Source organism: Malaclemys terrapin, chromosome 8 (assembly GCF_027887155.1).
Source record: "Malaclemys terrapin pileata isolate rMalTer1 chromosome 8, rMalTer1.hap1, whole genome shotgun sequence".
Lineage (NCBI taxonomy): Eukaryota > Metazoa > Chordata > Testudines > Emydidae > Malaclemys > Malaclemys terrapin.
The window spans coordinates 244,466-269,192 of NC_071512.1; the positions used below are offsets into that span (position 1 = coordinate 244,466).

The following is a 24,727-nucleotide window of genomic DNA, read 5'->3' on the forward strand; positions in this document are numbered from 1 at the left end:
GAGGGGTGGAAAGGAGATATGTATTGAAATTGAATGGTAGAACCATCCTTGATTACTTGAAGGACCCATCAATCTGTGGTGATTGCCAACCAAGCCTCCAGGAAACAGGAACCAAAGCATGAAGAAAAAGATAATCCCTGTGGATTAGTCCAAGATCCTTGACTGTTGCATCAAATACCACACTGCTAGATAAGTTAATGGAGGATAGGTCCATCAATGGTTATTAGCCAGGATGGGCAGGGATGGTGTCCCTAGCTTCAGTTTATCAGAAGCTGGGAATGGGCAACGGGATGGATCACTTGATGATTCCCTGTTCTGCTCATTCCCTCTGAAGCATGTGGCATTGGCCACTGTGGAAAGACAAGATACTGGGATAGATGGACCTTTGTTCTGAAGTATGGCTGTTCTTACGGAAGGATGCTCAGTTGGGATGTTGGATGTTTGTCCTTGTCTTTAGTCAGTAGGTCTGGGAAAAGCTGAATATGGCTGCACAGACCCAAGAACATCCAAAGAATGCTCAGGAATCAGAGCTAGGCCACTGAAGCAATCAGGATCACCAATGCTCCATCTTATTTGATCTTCCTCAGGATGCAAAGTAAAAGAGGGATGGGAGGAAATTTGTACATCAGCAGTTCTGACCCGTGAATGATAATGCATCCCCTCTGGAGCAGTAGGTGGGGAATTTCTTGTTCTCCTGAGACACCAAGAGATCTCGGCAGTGGGGTTCCTGTCAGGCAAGATTTTCATATCACCCAGTCATGTAGTTCCCACTCTTGGTCTTTGAAGAAAAGTCTTTTGAGGCTGTCTACCAATGTGCTGTGCATCATTAGGAAGTGCACTGCTGAGATGGTGATCTGGCAGCTAATGCACCAGTTCCACAGATTGACAGTTTCTATGACAAGAGGTGTGACCCTTGCTCCTCCCTGTTTGTTGATACAAACCATTGTCAAGTTTTCCAATATGACTTGAACATGCAGGATTCAAATAAACCGTCGGTATCGTTTGCAGGCTCTGAACGGCACACAACTCCAGAATGTATATGTGCAAAGGGGATTCTTGGTGGGTCCAGATACCCTGTCTTGCATGTTAGTTGAGGCAGGTTTCCCATCCTCGCAGAGAGGTGTCTGTAATTAATCTCCTTTGTGGGTGAGGGAGGGGCAAAGGGAGCCCCCCATGCACACCACCTACCCATCTTCCACCAGGAGAGCAAGGTCAGAACTCTGTGGGGGCGCAAGATCAGTTTGTCCAGGCTGTGCTTGTTGTGCACGTAGACTGTCTGTAATCATGCCTGTAGACATGGAAGACAGTCTTCCGAGGGGTGTCACATGTATACATGACCACAAGACCTAGGAAGTTAAAACAAGCTTGAACTATTGTCTGCATGTTCTGCCAAAGCTGAGTGAAGAGGTCCTTCATTGCCTGGAATCTGTTCTGCGAGAGGTATGCTTTGGCTCTGGTTAAATATAGGGCTGTTCTAATAAAATCTATAGTCCATGTGAGCTCAAATGTATTTGTTTTCTACATTTACTTGGAGCCCTAAGAAATTTAGGAGTCTAAATAGGGATAGGGATGTTGTCTGTACTTCTTTATAGGACTTCCCCATGAGCAGCCAGTCATCAAGGTGTGGAACACTGACAAACCCTGGTGAGGTACGTGAGCTGCCACTACCAATAAGATCTTTGTGAATTCCCTTGGTGCCACTGAGAGGCCAAAGGGAAGCACTCTGTATTGGTAGTGGTCTAGGGCCTACAGCGAATCTCAGGAATCTGTGTGCAGCGTGGATGTCTTTGTGGAAATAAGCATCCTTTAAACTGAGAACTGTGAACCAGTCACCCTTGTTTAGTGAAGGAATTATAAAGACCAGCATGATCATTCTGAACATGAGTGGCAGATGAAGACATTCAGCTGTCTGAGATCTTGTATAGCTTCCAGCTTCATTTCTTCTTGGGAATAAGGAAATATCTTAAGTAAAATTATTTTCCTCTGTGCTACGCTGTACTGGTTCTATGGCTCCCAAGCGTGACAGGGACTCTACTAGTCAGCGCATCCTCTCATAAGAGGGGTCCCTGAAGAGGGATAGAGAAATGAATGAATGGGTAAACGCAACAGGTGGACTAACTTGCAGCTCTTGAAAGTCCCATCAAAAAGATTCTTTAGTGGGAGGCTGAGTCTGGAAAAAGAAAAAAGGGAGGACATTGCGTTTACGAGGCTGAATTCTCCAGTGTTTCCTAGGCAGTCCCATGGCCCTTTGATGGTAGAATGGTTGAGGAGCTGGTTGTTGTCTGTGATACAGAGCCTTGGGGTATTTCCTCTGCAGTGCTGGAGTATGTACAGATATCTGCAAGTGAATGGTTGCTCTTAAGTCTTTGATGGAATAGAACAGGGGTAGCCAACCTGAGCCTGAGAAGGAGCCAGAATTTACCAATGTACATTACCAAAGAGCCACAGTAATTCATCAGCAGCCCCCCCATAAGCTCCCCCCGTCCCCCGCTCCCAGTGCCTCCCGCCCACCGGTTGCCCCGTCAATCAGCGCCTCCTCCTCCCTCCCCACACCTCCTGATCAGCTGTTTTGTGGCATGCAGGGGTCTCTGGCGGAGGGGGGGGGGGAGGAGTGAGAGCATGGCAGACTCAGGGGAGGGGGTGGGAAGGGGTGGAGTGGGGGGAGGGCCTGTGGCAGAGCCAGGGGTTGAGCAGTGAGCACCCCCCAGCACATTGGAAAGTTGGCGCCTGTAGCTCCAGCCCCAGAGTCGATGCCTATACAAGGAGCCGCATATGGCTCTAGAGCCACAGGTTGGCCACTCCTGGAATAGAAAGGTTCACTTGTTTTCTAACCGAATAGGTTATTTCCTTCAGAAGGCAGATCCACCACTGTGGATGGACTTCTTTGGGAAATCCAGAGGACTGGAGCCACAAGGCCTATCTCATGACTATGGAAGTTGCCATCAAGCAGGAGGCTGAATTTGATGCATCCATTGAGGCCTGGAGGTTGATCTAGCTAGAATTATTTACTTTCATTGATAATTGGTTGGAACTGAAGTCTATCTTGAGGGAGTTTGTTGGTGAATTCTAAGAACTTATTGTAATTAATGAAATCATACTGCAGCATTCAAGCTTAATAACTTGCTATGTGGAACAGTAAGTTCCCCACAGTGAAGTTTTCTCCTAAAGCAGTCTAAATGTTTGGCCTTATCAGTGGGTGCCAACTTGGGTGTTTGTTTCATTTGGAGACAGCTTACAAAACTAAAGAGTTCAGAGTCGGGTGTTAAGGTGGCAGATTACTAGTTCCTCAGGTGGCACAAAATATTTCTCATGCTTCCATTCTGAAAAGAACAGATAAGTGGCTGCAGTATGCCAGGCCATCATGGCTGATTCAAAGATGGCCTCATTAAGTGGCAGTGCCACCTTACTGGGACCAGCACTCTGGAAAATATCCAGTAGCTTATATAGGGTGTCCTGTACTTCCTCCAGGGGGCCGTGGAGTGTATCCATATTTCTGCTCAGGGAGACCTGAAACTCTCTGTAGTTAGGCAGTGACAATGAGGCCGATGTGATCGCTTCATTTGGGGACAAGTACGATACCCTCACAGTGGCAAGCGGTGCCACCTAGTCAGCTTGCTCCTCTTTCTTAGATTGTTTCTTAAGGGGCTGAGGTTCTTCCCTGTATGGGGCAAGCTGTCTTGACTCCTAATGTGACCTTATAGATTCAAGCTGTCACATAGTGGGGTCCCTGGGACCCATATAAGACCAGTATAAAGGGATGTAGCGGAGAAGAGGTGGTCCCTGTGGAGAAGGGTACCGCTGGTCTTGAACTGGGTAGTCCCCCTGTAGCAGGGTGGACACCCGCTCCTGCCTGGAAGGGCTTGAAAGCAGCCCTGGAGAGGGCTGCAGCTCTAAAAGCTGGGCTGATTGGGAAAGTGGCCACAGCTGGGCCACATCCCAATCAGGCCACAGCTGGCCAGTATAAAAAGACTGGGAGCCAGGAGTCCCTCTAACTGTAGAGGGAGATGGGCCTGGCTGCAGGGAGCTAGAGACAGGGTACCTGAGTGGAGCAGGGCTGGGGAAAGGCAGAGGAGCTGGGGAGCTCCAGCCTGGAAAGCCCCAGGCTGCGGCCTACCATAAGGCTAATAGGTACTGGGGGGTGCAGGGGGCAGCTCACGGGTAGGCAGTGGCAGCAGGTCCGAACCCCTTTGCCTGTGATGAGTGGCTGATACTGCAATCAGCCCCAGTGAACAGGGGCTAGATAGAGACTGGGCAGTAGCCGAACATTGAGGAGAAGTGGGGATAGGGGTTCCCTTGGGAGGGAGACCCAGAACTGTGGGGGTACTGCCAGGGGGCAGCACCCCAGACAACAGGGCACTGGGTCCAGGACGGACACGGGGGCCAAGCAGCAGCGGGACACTAGACTGCAGAGGGTGCTCCGGAGGTGGGATGAGCTAATTCCCGGAAGTGACCAGCAAGAGGCGCCGCAGGGGTGAGTCCACACACTTACACCCCCCACCCCCCATGAGAGAGGGAAGGTGCTCATGAGATCTTGGAGCCTCTGTGAGGGCTGACCCCTATCTTGGAGGAGTTGGGGAAGCTCTCCCACTGACTCTGAATGAAGAGGAAAAGGAAGCTTCTGTATCAACTGGCAGTGCCATTGGTATGGGAGACCTTATTGTGCCTCAACTGTACCAGTAAGTTTAGGGACATCCCTGGTTAGGACTGGATCTGACAGTGGCCTTGTCTACACTACTGGGGTAAGTCGACCTAAGTTACGCTACTCCAGCTATGTGAATAATGTAGCTGGAATCGACGTAACATAGGTCGACTTACAACAGGCGTCTTCACTGTGCTGTGTCAACGGGAGATGCTCTCCGGTCGACTTACCTTACTCTTCTTGGGGAGCTGGAGTACTGGAGTTGACTGCAGAGCACTCTGCTGTCGATTTAGCATCAATCTCCTGGTAGTGAAGACAAGCCCAGTATCAGCGATTCTGGGGCTTGTATAAATAGTAATATCCTCCACAGTAGTGCATCTAACTGGATACTGGAGAGTGGAATGGACTTCTGTCTCACTGGTGCCACCAGTGTTATTGTCTTCAGATAAGCCACAGTCCTCAGTACCAACTCCTTCCCTCTCAGCACTGGTATCCTTTGCCAGAGGATGGTCCGATCCCTTCAACTAGAGACAGTTTGGGGAGCAGGTTTGCCCCTGGGTGACAGGACACCAGTACCATATGCCTTGTGAACTCCTGACACTCCCATACCAGCACAGAGACTCACCTGACTAAGAGGTGTCAGGAAGGACGTCCTCTCTTTTTGCATAAGAGCTTGGGAAGGGGATTTCTCATGTTTCCTATGGGAGTGCTTGCTCTTACCACCCTCACATCTGCTTGAGACGGTCTAACTGTGCTCTGATGTTAGAGCCAGAAGCCAACATCCTCGCAGAGGTACTTCTCAGTGTCTCTGGCCAATGCACGGGGGGGGTGTCTGACAGGTCAGGAATGGACTGTGGCCTCATTGTGTGGTCCATGAGGAATATTCCAAGCCTGAATTCATGGGCCTGACAGGTTCATCTAGGAAAGATCTGGCAGATATTGCACTTGGCTTCACCAAGGCAATAGAGGAACATATTGTGGTCCTCACTGACCAAGAAAGCCTGGGAGCAGGCCATGCAGATCTTGAATCTAAGGATCCTGGGCATACTGGGGACCTTGTACAGGTGGGTGTCCAGACACAGGGGACCCTCATAGCCTTAAGAGCTACTAATAATCTTTTCATCAATAGCCAAATGCCAGTTTTATTTCTCAGAAGTTTATTTTGGTAAATTTGTTTATATAATTTTAAAATGTTAAAAGCTGCCCTGTATCCAAGATAACTAAACCAATAAGTCAATTGCAAATTAAGAGTCAGATCCAGTTAGTGCAGTGGCTCTCAAACTTTTTTTTAAACTGATGACCCCTTTCACCTAGCAAGACTCTGAGTGCAACCTCCCCCTTATAAATTAAGAACACTTTTTTATATATTTAACACCATTATAAATGCTGGAGGCAAAGCAGGATTTGGGGCGGAGGTTGATAGCTCGCAACCCCCCATGTAATAACCTCGTGACCCCCGCGGGGTCCCGACCCCTGGTTTGAGAACCCTTGAGTTAGTGAGCTAGAGAGGCTTTGCACTGCTCTGTTTCTTGTTCATGTATGTAATCTGATTATTAAAAAAACAAAATTCACACAAAAGTTAACCTAGGGAGAGATTGGCTAACCATTCTAAACATGTTAAACTGTCTAAACTAGTTGCTAAGTGGTATTTCAAATTATGCTAGATAACAAGTATTAATATGATTAAAATAACACACCCCCACTACCTCTTCCCCCCCCCCCCCCGTTCTTCCCTCCCCCAAGTCTAGACACGGCATTAGATCCTGTAGCGCTCAAACATCTAACTGCCTCAGAAAGCACTACAGTCCACAAGTTATGAATACCCTGCTAGTTGCTCTGCCAGCCATTAACATCTCTTGTCTCAAAAGCTCTCCTGAGGAATGCAAGCCACACAGATTAAGTATACCCAGGGGCATTTACAGACTCTGCAAGAAATCTCAGCCAGAGACTACAGCCGCATCTACACGACAGGCACTATAGCAGCACAGCTACAGCATTGCTGCTACGCCACTGTAGTGAAGACATTTCCGACATCAACAGGAGTTTTTCAACTCTGTAGGTAATCCACCCCTCCGAGTGGGAGCAGCTAGGTAGACTGAAGAATTTTCCCATCGACTTAGCTGCATCTACACCAGACATTAGGTCAGCATAGGTTAGAACTCAGGACTGTGAATTTTTCACTGACAGTACTAGCTTCGTTGACCTAACTTTTATGTATTGACCAGGCCCTCAAGAAACAATCTTTTATGAAGTCTTCCAGGGACTCTGCAGACTTTATAAAGCCAACAGGGTTCAGAGGTTTGAAAAAAAAAAAAAAAATAGTTCCAAATTTAACCCAAACTTTTCCAAGTTATATCAGAGAGATTCTTATCAGGGACCTCATAATAAATGAGCTAAGCTAAGGCCTGGTCTACTTGAAAACATTATGTCAGCATAACTATGTCACTCAGGGGTGTGAAAAATCCACATCCCTGAGTGGCATAGTTAAGCCAACGTAAGTCCTTGTGTAGACTGCGCTAAGTCAACTGAAGAATTCTTCCATCAACCTAGCTACTGTCTCGAGGAGAAGGATTATTTACATCGTCGGACTGAAGTGCTATAATGGTGCAGCTGTGCTGTTGTAGCATTTTAAGTGTAGACAAGCCCTAAGATGTTTTAAAAAATGAGACCGTTTCGGGGGGGAGGGGGGGGGAGTGAAAAACCCAGAGGTTCTCACAACTTCAAAGTTTACATAGATCTTGTCCAAGTCCCCTCTGCACCTTTCCCATCTCCCACGTTTTTTTCTGGATTACAGCTCCTAGAAATTTCAGGCAGCTTAGTTGGCAATGTTAAGAGGTGGCTTTGCAACAAAAGGTTTATAGCAAAGATATCCACAATCTCAGTTATGAGATGACTTCCCTACATAGTGTCACTGTTCTGGCCAAATACTTACCAGTGCAGGCCACTGTGCCAGTGAGATCTGAGTTCCCTGAAGTAGAACTGGATCACTTCGAGGAGCCCATACCAGTGACCCTTCCAGCAGCAACACTATGACCTCTTCAGCATGAACTTTCACCCAGGCATGTTGCTTCCAGTTGCAGCCATCAAACTCCACAAAGATCTACAAAAACATATTTAACATGTTTCAGACACCGTAGGTGGGTGGAAACCCTACAAACCCACATGGATAAAGACTTCAGCTTTAGTCAGGAAAATTAGTATCACTTGAGAACACATGCTTCATATCAATATTAGATCGTCATGTCTGCTTAGCTACCACACACATTACCAAAGAGACAAATCAGAGAAGTGCATGGTGACTACAGAAAATTGGAAAGAGTTCATCTCCCCCGCATACCCCACCAATTTCAGGTATTGTATCTTTCCATGAGATATGAAAGACATGCACCAGTTGCCCCCTTACCCTAAAAATCCAGCTGGAAGTAACACTCCAAACAGGCCTCTCAAAGATCATAGAATTATAGAACTGGAAGGGACCTTGAGAGGTCATCTAGTCCAGTCCCCTGGCAGGACTAAGTTTTATCTAGACCATCCCGGACAGGTGTTTGTCCAACCTGCTCTTTAAAACTCCCGATGATGGAGATTCCACAACCTCCCTGGGCAATTTGTTCCAGTGCTTAACCACCCTAACAGTTAGGAAGTTTTTCCTAATGGCCAACCTAAACCACCCCTGCTGCAATTTAAGTCTATTGCTTTTTGTCCTATCCTCAGAGGTTAAGAACAACAATTTTTCTCCCTCCTCCTTGTAACAACCTTTTATGTACTTGAAAACTGTTGTCCCATCTCAGTCTTCTCTTCTCCAGACTATACAAACCCAATTTTTTCAATCTTCCTTCATAGGTCATGTTTTCTAGACCTTTAATCAAATATATGGATTTTTAACTGCTTTCAAACCCACCCTAAGTTTCCAACAGATTTGCCCAACTGTTATGATAAATTGTTAAAAGGCTATTCAATCAAGTATGTTTCATGTCCAGAGAGCATACTCTAAATGGGAAATTCTTCTCTTACATTGGGTGGGCACTGCTATTCCATTCTCTAAAATATGGACACACACTTCTGTCAGTGTTTGGGATTATCCAGATTTATCTACTCACTAGAAACTTTGTAATATATTAAGCCTCCCCTAAAATACAATTGCAGTGCACTTTAACATATTAACCCTCAATCTCTCAGGTAGCATCCCTGTTTTTCAGCCAGGTAAATGGAAGTACGGAGACACTGAAGTGACCAGTCTGAAGTTACACACTGAGTGGTGAAGACAGGAACAGAATCCAGGAGTCTCAGTCCCTAATCTAACCACTAAAAGGACACTGCCTTCTGTAACGAAGTGGTCTCTGGCGGGACACAACTAAGGGCTTGCCTACATTACCCGCTGGATCGACGGGCAGTGATCGATCCAGCAGGGGTCGATTTATTGTGTCTAGTCTAGATGCAATAAATCGACCGTTGAGCGCTCTCCCATCGACTCCGGTACTCCACCAGGGCGAGAGGTGCAGGCGGAGTCAATGGGAGAGCGTCTGCCGTCAACTTACCGCAGTGAAGACACCGCGGTGAGTAGATTTAAGTACGTCAACTTCAGCTACATTATTCACATAGCTGAAGTTGTGCAACTTAAATCACACACACACACACACACACACACACACACACACACACACAGAGACACACACAGAGACACACACAGACCCCACCCCACCAATATAGACCAGGCCTGAGGCAGGGCAGTTACAGCCCAAGGCTGGGTTTCCTTTATTACTAAGGCACACCAAACCAGCCAGAGAGGACTTTGGTTTTACCCCTCTGGCTAACCAGAAGTCATACAAGCAATTCCCTCAGATACGCCAGTTCCTTTGTTTCACTACCAGCACCGCTCCTTATGGGGATGACTGGTTATGAAAACCAATACCCCAGTAAAAGAAAAAAGGTTCTCCCGATCCCAAAGGACCAAGCCCAAGACCCAGGTCAATATACAAATCAGATTTTAAATCACAAATCACAGTTGCCAATCCTTTAGAATCTAAAGGTTTATTCATAAAAAGAAAATATAGATGAGAGCTAAAATTGGTTAAATGGAATCAATTACATACAGTAATGACAAAGTTCTTGGTTCAGGCTTGTGGCAGCGATGAAATAAACTGCAGGTCCAAATCAAGTCTCTGGAGTACATCCATAGTTGGGATGGGTCATTCAGTCCTTTGTTCAAAGCTTCAGTTTGTAGGAAAGTTCCTCCAGAGGTAAGAAGCAGGGTAGAAGACAAAATGAAGTGGTTTCCAGAGCCTTTCATATCCTCTGCCATGTGGAGCTCTCCCAGCGCTGCAGGTACTCCACCTCCCCAAGGGGATTAGCTTACAGTGCTGGGAGCCAATGTTTACACTGGCGCTTTACAGCGCTGTAACTTGCTGCGCTCAGGGGGCTGTTTTTTCACACCCGAGCGAGAAAGTTGCAGCACTGTAAAGCACCAGTGTAGCCAAGGCCTTAGAATCAAACACACTGAGATACAAGTACACAGCCAATATTCATAACTTCAAATACAAAAATGATACACACAGACAGACAGCATAATCATAACCAGCAAACTACAACCTTTCCATAGATACCCCACTTGACCTCCTCTGTACAAGACCTGGTGCAGCCATAGGACCCTGGTTGCAATAATGATCCATACGGTCACAATTCATGTCAACAACATCACACCTTCTCAAAATCAAACACTAATGCTGCTGCATTCCAAGCTTTTGGGTATGTCTACACTACAGGGACTATACCAGAATAGCTAAGGCGCTGTAGCTATGCCACCATACCTCTATTGTAGACACAGCTTATGTCAATGGAATGGATTTTTCCATCAGCGCAGTAACACTACCACCCTCCCGAGCTAGGCTGATGGAAGAACGCTTCTGAGAGTGCAAAACATCAGTGGTATGTTGTACGTTACAATCAAGACTTTTACTAATTGACAAAACGTTCCTGAGGGCCAACAGCGAAGGACAGAAGCTGGAGACCACCCATGCTTCCCCACCTCTCACCAAAAAAAGCTCCTGAGCTCCACAGGAGAAATAATATTTGTAGGTGCTCCCCTAAATAATTCCTAGACTCCCTTAGCACCTAAGAATTCTACATCACTAAAATTAGCTATGCATATATAGGCAGCCCTTTTAATTTAGGACACAAATATTAGTCAGAGTGATGCGTGGGTGCACGCAAGCTACCTTCCTCAATTCAACCTATGAAAGCCAATTTTCACTGGAATACTGAATGGCACTTCTACTCTACAAGAATTTGCACCCTGCCAAATTTCTACTTTAGAAGGGCTGTTAAAAGTTGCCAAAATAATTTTTCCCATTATACATTTCTTCCCCCTCCCCTCCCATCATTTTCAGATAGCTTTTTTAAAAAATAATTTCTCTGGTGGAGATCAAGGCTAGAAAATTCTAGCTCAGAAGGTGAGAAGTTTCAAGAAGTTATAAGCAACAAAGTGGTGGGAACAGTTACTATTTCTGACACGTCCTCAGTGTTTTCCCTCTTCCTTTTTCCTTCATCTTTGGATACTTAATTTAGACATGTGTGCAGTCTGTACAGTTTTTGTATGTAACTATAGAGAGCTACACAATTTTTGGTTCTGAACCAGTATCAAACAGATTATTTTTCTCATGAAAATCTGCTAGCTAGCTTCTCCAAGGCCAACCAATGCAAGGAAGAGGTGGCAGAGGCTACCATTCCAAACAGTGGAGCACAATAAAGAAGAAGCTAACCAGCCTGAGACCAACAGGTTGTACTCTCAAGTGTCCACATTCAAAGCGTAGAAAATAAGTTCTTTATTTTGCCCCAAATGGCTGGCATTGAGTATGCACAAAACAGAGAATGACTTGTAAAGACTGCCTGAAATACTTGTGTGGATTGATTGCTGTGTGGCTATAACAAAGATACACATACACCAATAATCATATTTTCAGACTATTTGCAAAGTGATGTATAATGCAGATTCACATGGAGGCTGTTCAAGACAGCAAGAGCTGCACAGAAGGAAGCTGATGCCAATAACATGGAGATTGTGCAAAGGGAAGAAGAGACTCTTGCAAGGCAAGCAGAGGAGAGAAGTAAAGACAAAGCCAAGAAGATCTGAGAACAAACATAATACACTCTTTGCATGTGAGAGGTGGAAGGCAGCAACATACCGCACATGCTGGAATGTCAAGAAGCCATGGTGAGGGTGCTGCAACAAGAGAGACGTTTTGGGTGTCCAAACACCTTAATTTGAATATTTATTACATCTGGACTTGATTTATCCAGATATACATTTTAAAAATGTTTTCAGAGGTTTTTAAGACAATTAGATCTCATCTTCAGTTCTGAGTCTGAAGGAGAAAATTATTAAATAATATGGTAAGGCCTTGACTACATTAGCCTTTATTCTCCCAAAGTTTCTCACCATATCTACCACTGATGGGGTTACTAGTCTAGACAAGGACTCCTGCTGCCAGTAGCATTTTTACACTGTAACTCTGCTCAGAGCAGGTATAAGAATACCAATGGTGTCTTGTTTATACTACCTGACTGCTGGTGCTGGGAAATTTTGTTGAAAGAGACTAGTGTACACAAGTCCTTAGCAAACTATAGAAACCCACTGCTGCTGCTTGGGGTGAGACAAGCAGAGACTTGCTCAAGTTCCTGAATTCCCCACCCTATGGAGTAAGTGTCCCTTAGGCTCTATCCACACTAAACAGTTTCTAATAAAGCTTATTCTACCAAGGATTATGAGGAACCCAATTTTTGCAGTGTAGAGACAGCCTGACAAAGCTGTATAACCCTTTGTTTAGTTTATTGCAACAAAGGGGAACACTAAAGAGCCAATAAAGTACTAAAATTGAGCTTGCCCCTTTTTTGCATCTTTGTGATGTATGAAGGCAGCTGGAAGGCCTGAGAAGACGACAAGTTCTTTTTCAGCTGGTTACTTACATTAGCATTCAGGTCTCATATACCATGGAAGACCATGGTCTTGTCAACAGTAGGTTTACCCCTCAACACCGCAGTTTCCCACCAGTTATTCAGCTCCATACATAGCAGCAATAGGAGGAGCACACATGTAAACAAGACACCAAACAGATACACTGGTTTTACACCACATCTAGAGGAGTGCTTGGAGACAGAGCAATGGGTTACCCCAGCGCTCTGTGCTTTTGCCAACCCTGTTCAACCTTTACATCAATGACCTGCCAACAACGGAGTCACAAAAGTTCATTTACGCAGACACCATCTGTTGCAGTACCCAGGGCCAGACGTTCCACGAGCTTGATGCCACCTTAAACCAGGACACGACAAAGTTAGCTAACTACTGTAAGACTTTGTGCCTCCAGCCAAGCGTCATAAAAACAGTCTCCAGTTTGTTCCATCTTCGTCACGCCAGCGCAAGCAGAGAACTAAATGTTTATCTGAATGGTCAGAAGGTGAAGCATGAAGTAGAACCGGTCTATCTAGGTGTGACCATGCCCACCTGAAGAAGACAGCAGCTAAATTTAAGATGCGCAACAATCTTCTTAGCAAACTGGCAGGTTTGTCATATGGTGCTCATGGTCCAACTCTGCGGATGTCAGCTCTTGCCACCTCGTATTCGGTGGCGGAGTACTGCACACCAGTATGGAGCCAACCGTCACACAACAAACTGGTGGTTACACAGTTACCTGCCGCCATGCGTATCATCTCCAGCACCCTGCATCCGACTCCACTCCCATGGCTCCCAGTTCTGAGCAATATTGCTCCTCCTCATATCAGACAAGAGGTTGCCACTGGCAAGTTACTGGAGAAAGTACTCGCCAACTCAAGCCTGCCACTGCACAATGACCTTTTTAAACCACCAGCTGCATGTTTGCCATTACGTCACCCATTAGGGTCTCATCCACCACACCAGGATGTTAGGGCGGAAACACTCTGGCGAGAGGAATGGATATCTGTTATAATCCCAAACCAGTCCCTCGTTGCCAACTCCACAATTTGCCCGCCTGGTTTTGACCTGCCCCGTCGCCAATGATCCCTGTTAGGTTCCGGACTGGGCAAGGTCTCTGTGCAGCCAACCTGTATCACTGGGGCCTTCGTGACCGCCCTTTGTGCAGCTGTGGTGCAACACAGACGATGATGCACGTTGTCGATGAATGCCTGCTGACTAGATTCAGCGGTGGCCTAGAAGAACTGCATCGCATCACACCACTGCCATCACTTGGCTAGTCGACTATGCAGACACTAAATAAATAAATCTAGACATGGTACAAGCATGATCATATGGTAGTAAAATCATTGGTAGCCTGTTGGTGCTCTCAAAAAGGTCTAAGGTAAATGCAACCTAAGGTAAAACAAGCAGAAAAAAATTTACATTTCAGGTCTTTATATAACATGCAAAACGGAAAAACATACAAATGACATTCCTAAAATTGAATCACCTTAATTATGTAACTGTCTGAAATTTTATCTGTTGAAATGAAGGATGTTCCAATAGTTAGAGGCTAGCCAGAGACCCAGTTCAATTTCCTGCCTTCACAGGCTTTCTGCACAACCTTGATCAAGTCAATTAAGGTTTGTCTACACTAGCAACTATAAACGTGTCAAAGCAGGATTTTGTGCCATAAACCGTTATCCAAACGGAAACCCTGGAAGCACGTTTCTGAAGATGAGCAGAGGATGAGTAGACCTGAGTACCTGAGGCATGTGGGTAAGTGAACACTTAAGGGTGTAGCACGCCCCTGTAACCATGCGTTTGCAGCGTGGACTAGGTTATGGGGCCTGTACCAGGACTCAATTTTCAGCAGTCCTGCACTTCCAATTCCACAATGCACTGAAATCTTTTCTTCCTGACCCTTACTCAATCTATAAAAGGTACCTATCCCCTGTATGCTCCCAGACTAGTGTGCTGTTCTGTAGGATAAGTTAGTTAAAAGAGAAAAAAAAATGTGTAGGTCACATGAAGTGCAAGTTTTGTTAGTAGTGTTGGGAAGGCCTTGAAAGAATGTGGCTTAATTAGAAAAACTGAACCTGAAAGGTAAATGATAGGACAGGAGGAAAAGTCCTCAAAAAAAGCCTTTAAATTATAGAAGATGGTTACAAACTGGTTAAAAGTTGTTCTGTAATGAACCTTTAACATACCAATGTTATCTTATGAAAGAGGCCCAGTCATAAATTTTGTCTTCTTCAGCCTAAGAAAAAGGGTCAACTCCAAGCTGCACAAAACTGGTTCTTAGTTAAAGTCAGCAATTGCATCACTTGTTTGTTAAGAGGTATAAAAAGGTGAGCTTTTAAAGAGTTCATTACTAACGTCTGTCTGTCCATGTTGGACCCAGCCAACATGGATTTCAGTATCCTGAGCCTACTCCTGTTATAAGCAAAGATCGGATACTTACAACTGTATGTTGGTATGAGTGTGATGTTTGCTTAAACATTTATACGGGTGCTTTAAATGTGCATTAAATAGCATTTAGCCTTTGAAATCAATAAAGGAATTTATAGTTAAACTAATGTCTGGTGGTATCCTGCATAAACAATATCGACAAAATGTCCAACATGTATTAACCACCTCAGAACAACAACTTCCTATTATACTATTTTCACAGCAATACCAATGTACCATGAAGGAAGCGCCAAAAGCAGTCGCTTGGCCCACCAACAATACCTGGGAACTCAATATAAGGGCAGACTACCTTCTACTCCACAATTTTGGACGGAGCAGTTGAAATATTCACCTTTACAGTGAGATTACAGAGAGGCTGGCACAGGCAGACATCCACCGGACAGCAAAGCAGTGCAGGGAAAGAATGAAGTATCTGAAGTTCCTGTACTGGATGGCTAGATATTCCAGTCAGTCAGGCTGGGGACATCACTGTTTTTGAGGAACTGGACCAGGTGCTGTCCAGCACCTCCAATACTGACCCTGAAGTGCCTCACGATGTCTTCATAAAGCCAACTGGCCTCACCGTCTGGCAGAGCACAGGAGGGAGAGGGTGAAGAGGCAGAAGGGATCATGGAGCTGCCTTCTCTAACCCCTACCCTCCCCCAAGACAAGATGGGCAATGAGGTGATTCTCCACCCATATCTGGAGAACCCTGTTACTAAAGCCAGAGAATGACTATAGGGTGGAATGGCGCTGCAGCAGGAACCAGAACCCAAGGCTGGTAAGTCAAAGTACTCCAGTCCTCCCAACCAATACATCCTCTCGTACTGCTAAATGCCCAATTGTAACATTGAGAGTATTTGAATATGCAACTACTTTTGTCGTCCTCTTCTATATGGAACATAAGAATGGCCATACTGGGTCAGACCAAAGGTCCATCCAGCCCAGTATCCTGCCGACAGGGGCCAATGACAGGTGCCCCAGAGGAAGTGAACCTAACAGGTAATGATCAAGAGATCTCTCTCCTGCCATCCATCTCCACATGGCATGCACTCCTCTGTATCTGTGTGTCATGGAGTTCCTTGCTGAACTGTGACATTGTCTGCCCCATCCCTCTCTTGCTCAAGCAAAATAGTTATAAAATCAATCATTTTATTCATTTCAGATGAACAACAACTACAGAGTATGTGTGTTTCAAAAGCAAATTTTTGAAAACACTTTGCCAATTAGAAATCATTGTGCCCCAGGGTCTCTCAATCTGCTACTCGGACAAAGATGGTCCCCACGCCTTGCAATCCACATGGAGTCCTGCTTGGTAGGAAAAAAAAAAAAAAAACACTCTTAGCAAAGGATCTGCTACTTCAGCACAGATCTGTTTCAGTTAAAAAAAAATTATGCTGCCTGTCCCATAATCTGCTCTTCCCCCATACAACAGGGAGTTTCCACTTGCCAAAGGGAACAACATTCCAGAAAAAGGGGTTACTTGGCGCTTCAAAACTAGAATTCTTCAAGATGTGGTCCCTATGCATATTCTACTGTGGGTGACAGACCTGCAGTACTCAAAGAGGAGAATGGTGGCAAGGATATAGGTACTATGGCCGCTTGCAGAACCATCATCCCAAATAATGCATCGGCAGAGGAGGCAGCTTGGACCAAGGCGTAATGTCTTCTGAATCCATGGATGGAATACCATACTTCTGCCTCACAAATGATAAGCAGAGGTACTTCTTGGAGCGACACTACTGAGGCTGGCTATGCTCTCAGAGTGAGCCTGTACACATGCAGGAGAGGAAGGATTGCCAGTTGATAAAGTAGGATGCACCCAGAGATCCACTGGGAGATCCTCTGGGAAGTCATGGAATAGCCTAGGTGACTGATTTGTTTTGTTCTCTGTAGGTAAGAGTCCAAAGCTTGCCTCACATCGAGGGAATGAAGTCTCTTTTCTACACTAGAGACTTCAGAAAGGTCACAGGTAAGGGGATAGTCTGGTTTATGTGAACTTCTGAAACAACTTTAAGGAGTGAATTTCGGGTGTAGTCATACCAAGACCTTGTCTTTATTAAATCTAGTATAAGAAGTATCTGCCATTAGGGCCTCGCCTTCTAGCTCACATACCCATTTGGCAAGGTGATGGCAACAAGGAAGGCCACCTTCATAGATAAGTGAAGCATCGAACAGGTAGCCAGAGGTTCAAAGGGTGGCTTGGTGAATGTTTAAAGCATTAAATTAAGGACACAAAGACTCACCCAATGTAGGCAGGATTGGGGAGGGATCCCTTCTCTTAGAAGATCTAGGAGGGGATTTACTCTTATGTTTGTGAGTGCCTAGCGATACCAACTCCTGATTCAGGCAGAGTTAGGAAGCTCCCTCCTCAATGTCTCAGGCCAATTTACCAGGGAGTGTGAGGGGAATCTCCTCAGCCTGGAACTGACAGGCCTCATGGCACACTCCATTAGGTGCCTTCAAAGCCAGAGTTCTTCAGCCAGATGAGTTTAGATGGGAAAGCAGCAGCACACATTTCACTTAGTGGAGATGTGAGCTTCTTTGACGAAAAATGGTCGTCACTGACTGAAAAGAAGCAGGGGCAGGAGGCACAATTCTTAAAGCCCAGGAGCCTAGGCATAAATCTAAGTCCCACTCCAAGAGGCCAGAGGATTCTCCGTAGTGAGGATTCTAACTAAGAGTATAAAGTTTTTAAATATTTACAGAAAAGAATGTTGAAGAGGATCAGTTCTAGACACCAGAGGATGCTGACTCAGGTCATGCAGTGGTAAGAAAGTACTGGAGAGGCATCAGTATGCACGGCCCCTTACACTCTGGATATAGAACACAAGGTGAGCAACTGCACAGATGTGGACCAACTGACACTACTTGCCTAGTAATCTCCAGTCTCAGGTGCATGCATACCCATGGTGGAATACACAAGGACCAGCACTCAAATAACATTCACTAAAGGTACTGTAGTAAGAGCATATTCCTCTCAGTGGAAAGTTTAAAAAAAAAAAAAAGCTTGATATTTGGCCCCTTCTGCATGCACTGTCCCACAGAGACTCATACAGAAAACACCAGCTGGAGCAGGGGGAAAAACAGCTGCTGCTAGATGGCAACCTGGATGTCAGCTGCCTCGTAGCAGTACAGTCTGGGTTCTAGAGCCATGGGGCCTTACAGATACTTTGAAAACCAGTGCGCAAGATGCTGGCCAACCTTTAAAGGAACAAAATAGAAAGAATTAACATGGCCCCTAGAAGAAATTTCCCTATTTCACCAGAAGCCCTTCAAAAGTTATTAAAATTTAAAATTTGTAAAACCCTTTAATATGATAAAATGATTTGTAGCAATTAAAAACAGTAATAAATTTCTCACCATTATTTGTCTCTGCTATTTGCTTATGGGCTGCAAAAGTTGAATGAGAACCAGGTGGAGACAAGTTACATTCATGGAATCCTCAAAACTATCAAAATTGTGGCCTTCTACAGCAAAATCATGCTATATAGGAGATTTCTCAGCTATTTCCCAAGGCTGAAAACATAATTCTCTGAATTGGCAGGACCTTTGGCTCCCGACAGCAAAACCATACCGGCATGAGGACAGGACCAGAACCCCAGAGAGGGAACAGCCAGGAACAGAAGGGCTATAATGATTAGGGGTATGGAACAGCTTCTGTATGAGGAGAAATTAATAAGACTGGGCCTTTTCAGCTTGGAAAAGAGACAACTAAGGGGGAATATGATAAAGGTCTATAAAATCATGGCAAAAGTAAATAAGGAAGTGTTATTTACTTCTCGTAACACAAGAACTAGGGGTCACCAAATTAAATCAATAGGCAGCAGATTTAAAACAAACAAAAGGAAGTATTTCTTCACACAACGCACAGTCAACCTGTGGAACTCTTTGCCAGAGGATGTTGTGAAAGCCAAGACTATAACATGGTTCAAAAAAGAATAATAAATAATAAATGGAGATATACCTCATAGAACTGGAAGGGACCCTGAAAGGTCATCGAGTCCAGCCCCCTGCCTTCACTAGCAGGACCAAGTACTGATTTTGCCCCAGAGCCCTCAGTGGCCCCCTGAAGGATTGAACTCACAACCTTGGGTTTAGCAGGCCAATGCTCAAACCACTGAGCTATCCCTCCCTCCCCTAGATAAATTCATGGAGGATAGGTCCATCAATGGCTATTAGTCAGGATGGGCAGGGATGGTGTCCCTAGCTTCTGTTTGCCAGAAGCTGGGAATGGACAACAAGGAATAGATCACTTGATGATTACCTGTTCATTTCCTCTGAGGCACCTGACAGTGGCCACTGTCGGAAGACAGGATACTGGTCTAGATGGACCTTTGGTCTGACCCAGTATGGCCGTTCTTATGTTCTACAAAGGACCTGCTTCCTGGAATGAAGGAGGAGGAGCCAGAAGCATCAGGATTTTCTCAGGGCAAGTGCCCTTGGCTAGGAACAGAGACTGTTTGACCATTTTTTTGAGGAGGAAAGACATAACAGAGAACAGGAGCATTCCTTAACGAATCCATTAATAAGGATGGTGGCTGACAGAGTGCAGTGCCCGCCTGCCTCCTCATACTCCTCTGCCTCCAGCTGCTGCTGTGGAGTGTGTGCATCCTCCTCTAGAAACTTTTCCAATTGGACAATACTGGGGCTTCTGGAGTCCAAAAACTGCAGTCTATCAGACACTGAAACCCCGCAGGACGTGTACCTGCATTTCCTCAAGAGACATTTACAACCAGTATCCATCCCCGTCTGAGGAGGAGAGGAAGGGGACAGGGCCAAAGGCAATAACCTGTGAGTAGTGTTCATTATGCACAACAATTATTTTTACAAAATAGCTATGTTTAATACAAAATATTACATAAAAATTTTTCTAATAATTTTACTTCTGCAGTTGTTAGTGGTTTATACATGTCCCTATTTACTGTTTAAATGTTTTCCTTTGACAAAAAAGAGAACCATCATCTACCTCTTAGTGTTAATAAAGTTTATAAATTTGTTTTAAGTGTTTCCCCTCTCTCCTGTGTATGGCCACCTTCCTTTTTGTTTGAGTCCCACACATAAAAACAGTAAAGGATAGAAATTAGGTCTTTCTCGGTTTGGATTTTTTGCCTGCATGGTCAAACACTTATACATATATATGTACACACACCAAACGCATACAGGCAATCAGGCAGAGACTGCCAGTTCTCTGTACTGAAACTACTCTGTTAGTGAGAAAGAAAGAATGCTAAAGGCAGAAGTGGTATTGAATATTTTGTCAGAGCTGTACTTTATGTAATATTTCAAAATGAACTTTGGTTAACCTTATGAATATGGGAGTTGTTATTGGGTATTCATCTTTTATCACAGGAAATATTAGAAAAACAAGGTACAGCTAAGTCAAAAATATTTATTCATCTGGAATTTAGGTAGTACCTACTAGTCACTTATGTGAGAAAAAAAACCTTGATAGCACTGGCATTCTGGAACAACCCTGAACATATATAAAGCCTGGAAATTCAAAAAAGAGGTAGCTAACTTAGCTTTCAACTCTTCCCTTTGTTGCACAAAATGTACAGAGGAGACAACTTTTAAGGGAATTTCCACAGACTGAAATTTTAATACACCTTTCCAGGTATTTATTATAATTAGCCATAATGAAATCCAAATACACTCATCCACTATTATAACTGCTATCAAGACTTCTTGCCTGAATTTCAGTGGTCCATTTTCCCATAGGTGCACATCCCTGTCATCCGAAGAATCCGAAGAAGTGGGCTGTAGTCCACGAAAGCTTATGCTCTAATAAATTTGTTAATCTCTAAGGTGCCACAAGTACTCCTGTTCTTTTTGCGGATACAGACTAACACGGCTGCTACTCTGATCCCTGTCACTGTCTCCATTTGAGACCAATTAGGTGATTCAGTTTTGGATCCCCGATTCGCTAGCCTTGTTAGCATGTCTAGTCTAGTAACTTATGTTTGAGTCAGTGTTCTCTACTCCCATGGATTTCATAGATCCTATTACACACAATAATCAAAACCGTTATAGTTTACCACTAAGACCTAACCAAAAATTGTCGGGCGGATCCCTGTATTTCCAAGCTTTGCTCCTTCAACTTGGTGTCCCTCCTATCCCAAATTGGGGATACTCTCTCCTGGCTAACCTTATGTTTCTAACAATACTTTTTGTGGCCATTCTCCCCCATCCTCCCCTCCCATTATCACACACACATCACCAGCCTCCCTTAATTTTTCCATTATTGCCAATTTTTCTTGTTTTACAAACCAGATTTATTGCTTTTTTTAATTGTTCAAAACTGTTGCCAACCAGATTAGAATCCCTTTTCCCCATCACGCATTTCATACAGAGCTATACTTGCAAGCTCATGGTGATCAGCTTCCATCTTCTTCACTACTGGCTGCGATCTCTTTTGGTGCACAAACCTCCACAGGTCCTCTGCCAATTCAGGTGGAGTGTCTTAGTTAAGCCCAAAGCAGACGGTTAAGAGTTACAAAGGGATCTCACAAAACTAGGGTGACTGGGCAACAAAACGGCAGATGAAATTCAAGGCTGATAAATGCAAAGTAATCCCAACTATAGATGCCATCATCTGTAAATTAGCTTCACAGCCGTAGCGGTGTTAGTCTATATCAGCAAAAACAAGTAAAGGTGCCACAAGTACTCCTCATTGTTTTTGTAAATTAGCTCATAGACTTTAAGGTCAGAAGGGACCAGTATGATCATCTAGTCTGACCTCCTGCATGATGCAGGCCACAAAAGCTGACCCACCCCCTTCCCTTGACTCAGCTGTTGAAGTCCCCAAATCCTGTGATTTAAGGACTTGAAGTCGCAGAGAATCCTCCAGCTAGTGACCCCCGCCCCATGCTACAGAGGAAGGCGAAAAACCTCCAGGGCCTCTGCCTATCTACCCTGGAGGAAAATTCCTTCCCGACCCAAAATATGGCGATCAGTAGAACCCCGAGCATGCAAGCAAGATTCTCCAGCCAGACCCTCTGTTACCACTCAGGAGGAAGCTGCGTTAAAGATGATAAAAGGAACATGTCTGAACATGCAGGATCTTCAGGTTGGTAAACTTTCATTTCATACTTCTTTCTTAAGGACTGCCTGTCTTCCTTCTGGACTATTCTTGAATTCTCATGTTTGAGCAAAAAATATAGTTGTTACTCTATGGTACTATCATTTTTGATGCAGTTGTGATAAAAAATAAATAGCTGAAATAGGCAGATCTTCCTTTTACAATTTCACCTTTAAAGTAGTACTGAGTGTCAGTGAATGCAATGAGTAACACTAAATGAGCAGTATGGTAATAATAAACAAAATAAGTCAATGCAGTTATTTAAGAGACTCCATCCTCAACATACAGGATTCTGAAGACTAGCCACCTTCAAGATCACAATCATTTTCTATAGTTTCAGAGTTATCTGCCAATTATAGTGTTTCAGTCACAACATGTATGTCACATAGCCACAGTATATCACCTGTAGCAAAAAGAAAAAAAAAAATCTCCATCATCCAGAAGCAACCATAGATAAGTCTATTATAAGAACCAGCAGATTACAAAAAGAGGTAATTGATTACAAAATTGCCCAGTTTGTTTATGCAACAAACTCCTTTCCGTATGATTAAGAACGCACACTTCATTAACATGGTTCAGTCATTAAGACCAGGATACAGTCCACCCAACAGAGCAGATGTTGCAGGCAAATTGCTGGATAAAGTGTATGAAAGAGAAATTGAGCAGTGTGCAAAAGGTTTAGAGCGTAAAATTGTTAACCTGAGTCTTGATGGGTGGAGCAATGTCCACAATGTGCTTGTGTGACAACAGAAGAAGAGAATGTCTTCCTTACAGAAACAATTGATGCATCAGGAAATGCGCACACAGCAGAATACTTACAAGAAATAGCAGTAAAAGCTATAACAAACTGTGGGGAAAAATTCAAATGTCTAGCATGCAGCTTGGTCACAGACAATGCTGCAAACGTATCCAAGATGAGAAGAAATTTAGGAGAGTGAAGAGCATCCCAAGCCAAAGACTTCAGTGTTCCAGAAATAAAGGCTAATGTTCTTGAAAGCGCAAAATACTTCTGTAACAACCACTTTGCAGCAGCTGCTCTGAAAAAAGTGGGAGGAACTCTAACTTTCCCACAAGACATGCGATGGAACTCAGTAGTGGACTGTTTTGAGCACTATATCAAGAAGTGGCCTAATCTGATGACAGTTTGTGAACAAAATCGTGAAAAAGTAGATGGCACTGTCAGAGCCAAAGTTCTCAACATTGGGCTTAAGAGAAATGTTGAACACATGCTGAGTACCCTGAAGCCTATTTCTGTAGTCCTGAACAAAATGCAGGGAAATCATTTTTTTAATACTTGTAATTTAACTCTGTCATTGCATATTTCTCTTTTTAAGATCTCACTCAGTTACTTCCAAATTTCAACAGCGTCAGCAATAAAACAGCTAATGGAACAAGCACTATCTCCAGCTCATTTTCTTGCAAATAGTCTCAATACTCAGTACCAGGGTCAAACCTTAACTGCTGAAGAAGAGTAGTTGGCTATGACATGGACATCCAGCAATCATTCCTCCATAATGCAAACTATAATAAACTTCAGAGCCAAGGGTGAACCATTCAAGAAATATATGTTTGCTGATGATGTTTTAAAGAAAGTCACATCAGTGAACTGGAGGAAGTCAGTTAAACACTTGGATTCAGAGACTGTTGAAGTGATAATCTCACTTTTAACAGCAGTAGCTTCTGCTGGTGTAGAAAGTCCAAAGGAAGAAAATATTCTAATTCATTTCAAATTGAGAAATTGTTTGGGACCTGGAAAAGCAGGAAAGCTTGTTTTTCTTTTCCAGATTATGAACAAACAGGAAAACGAAGGTGAAGACGACTCGGTTAACTGCAGAAACCAATGTTTTAAGTTTCTCACGTTGACCTGGCTGATAGTCAATTTAATTTTTTTGTTTTTAAACAAATATTTCATTTAACTATTTTAGTTAAAAACAATTTTAACAAAAACAAACCTGATTTTAAAAAAACTTAAATGTTTAACTAAATTTAACAAAACAAGCATATGAATTTTTGAAATACTATATGTTTGCTGTTGAAGAAAAAAATCCAGACTACATAACATTGTTTTATTTAACTAAAACAACAATTTAAATGTCTGTCTGTTGATGTTCTCCTCCTACCAAAGCATGGCAAGAAAATCCTCCAAATATTAATGATTAACCTGTTGCACTGGAGCTATTTATGAAATCATTGAAGCAGATAGTTCACCTCCCAATTACCTTTGGTAAATGAAATAACCAAGCAATCATTCATTTTCTGATACAGCTGTAAAACTAATGTGAAAAGTTTTCAGAATAAATCGTTTAAAAAAAATGTATAGTGTGTACCTTCTAAAAATGAAACCTACATCTCCGAGTTGTGAAGAATGTGTATTAAGGTTATAACAACCAAAAAGAATGCACTTTTATGTAGAAATCCATGATTAAATTGAGTCTTCCTGACTAGTGATTTAAATCAATTTGATTTAAGTAAAATCCACCCTCATACTTTGCATGTGCTTTTGTTTTGGGAAGTGACACATGCTTGTATTTTGGGTGGAGGCTTGCTATTATTTCAGCTTTTTGGTTCCATAAAAGAACTTAATGGCTCTCTTACCATTATCTTAACGGAAGGGGAACGGTTATGCTCACCC

At 43.8% G+C, this 24,727-nt stretch overlaps 1 protein-coding gene across 1 annotated transcript in view; it reads right to left on the reverse strand.

Annotated features, from left to right (window-relative positions):
- KDM3B (lysine demethylase 3B) overlaps nucleotides 1-24,727 on the reverse strand; it is a 103,045-nt gene that overhangs the window by 71,749 nt on the left and 6,569 nt on the right. The window contains exon 2 of the mRNA XM_054036861.1: nucleotides 7,572-7,739. Within this exon, the coding sequence (XP_053892836.1) occupies nucleotides 7,572-7,739 (168 nt within the window). The remainder of the gene's footprint in view (nucleotides 1-7,571; nucleotides 7,740-24,727) is intronic.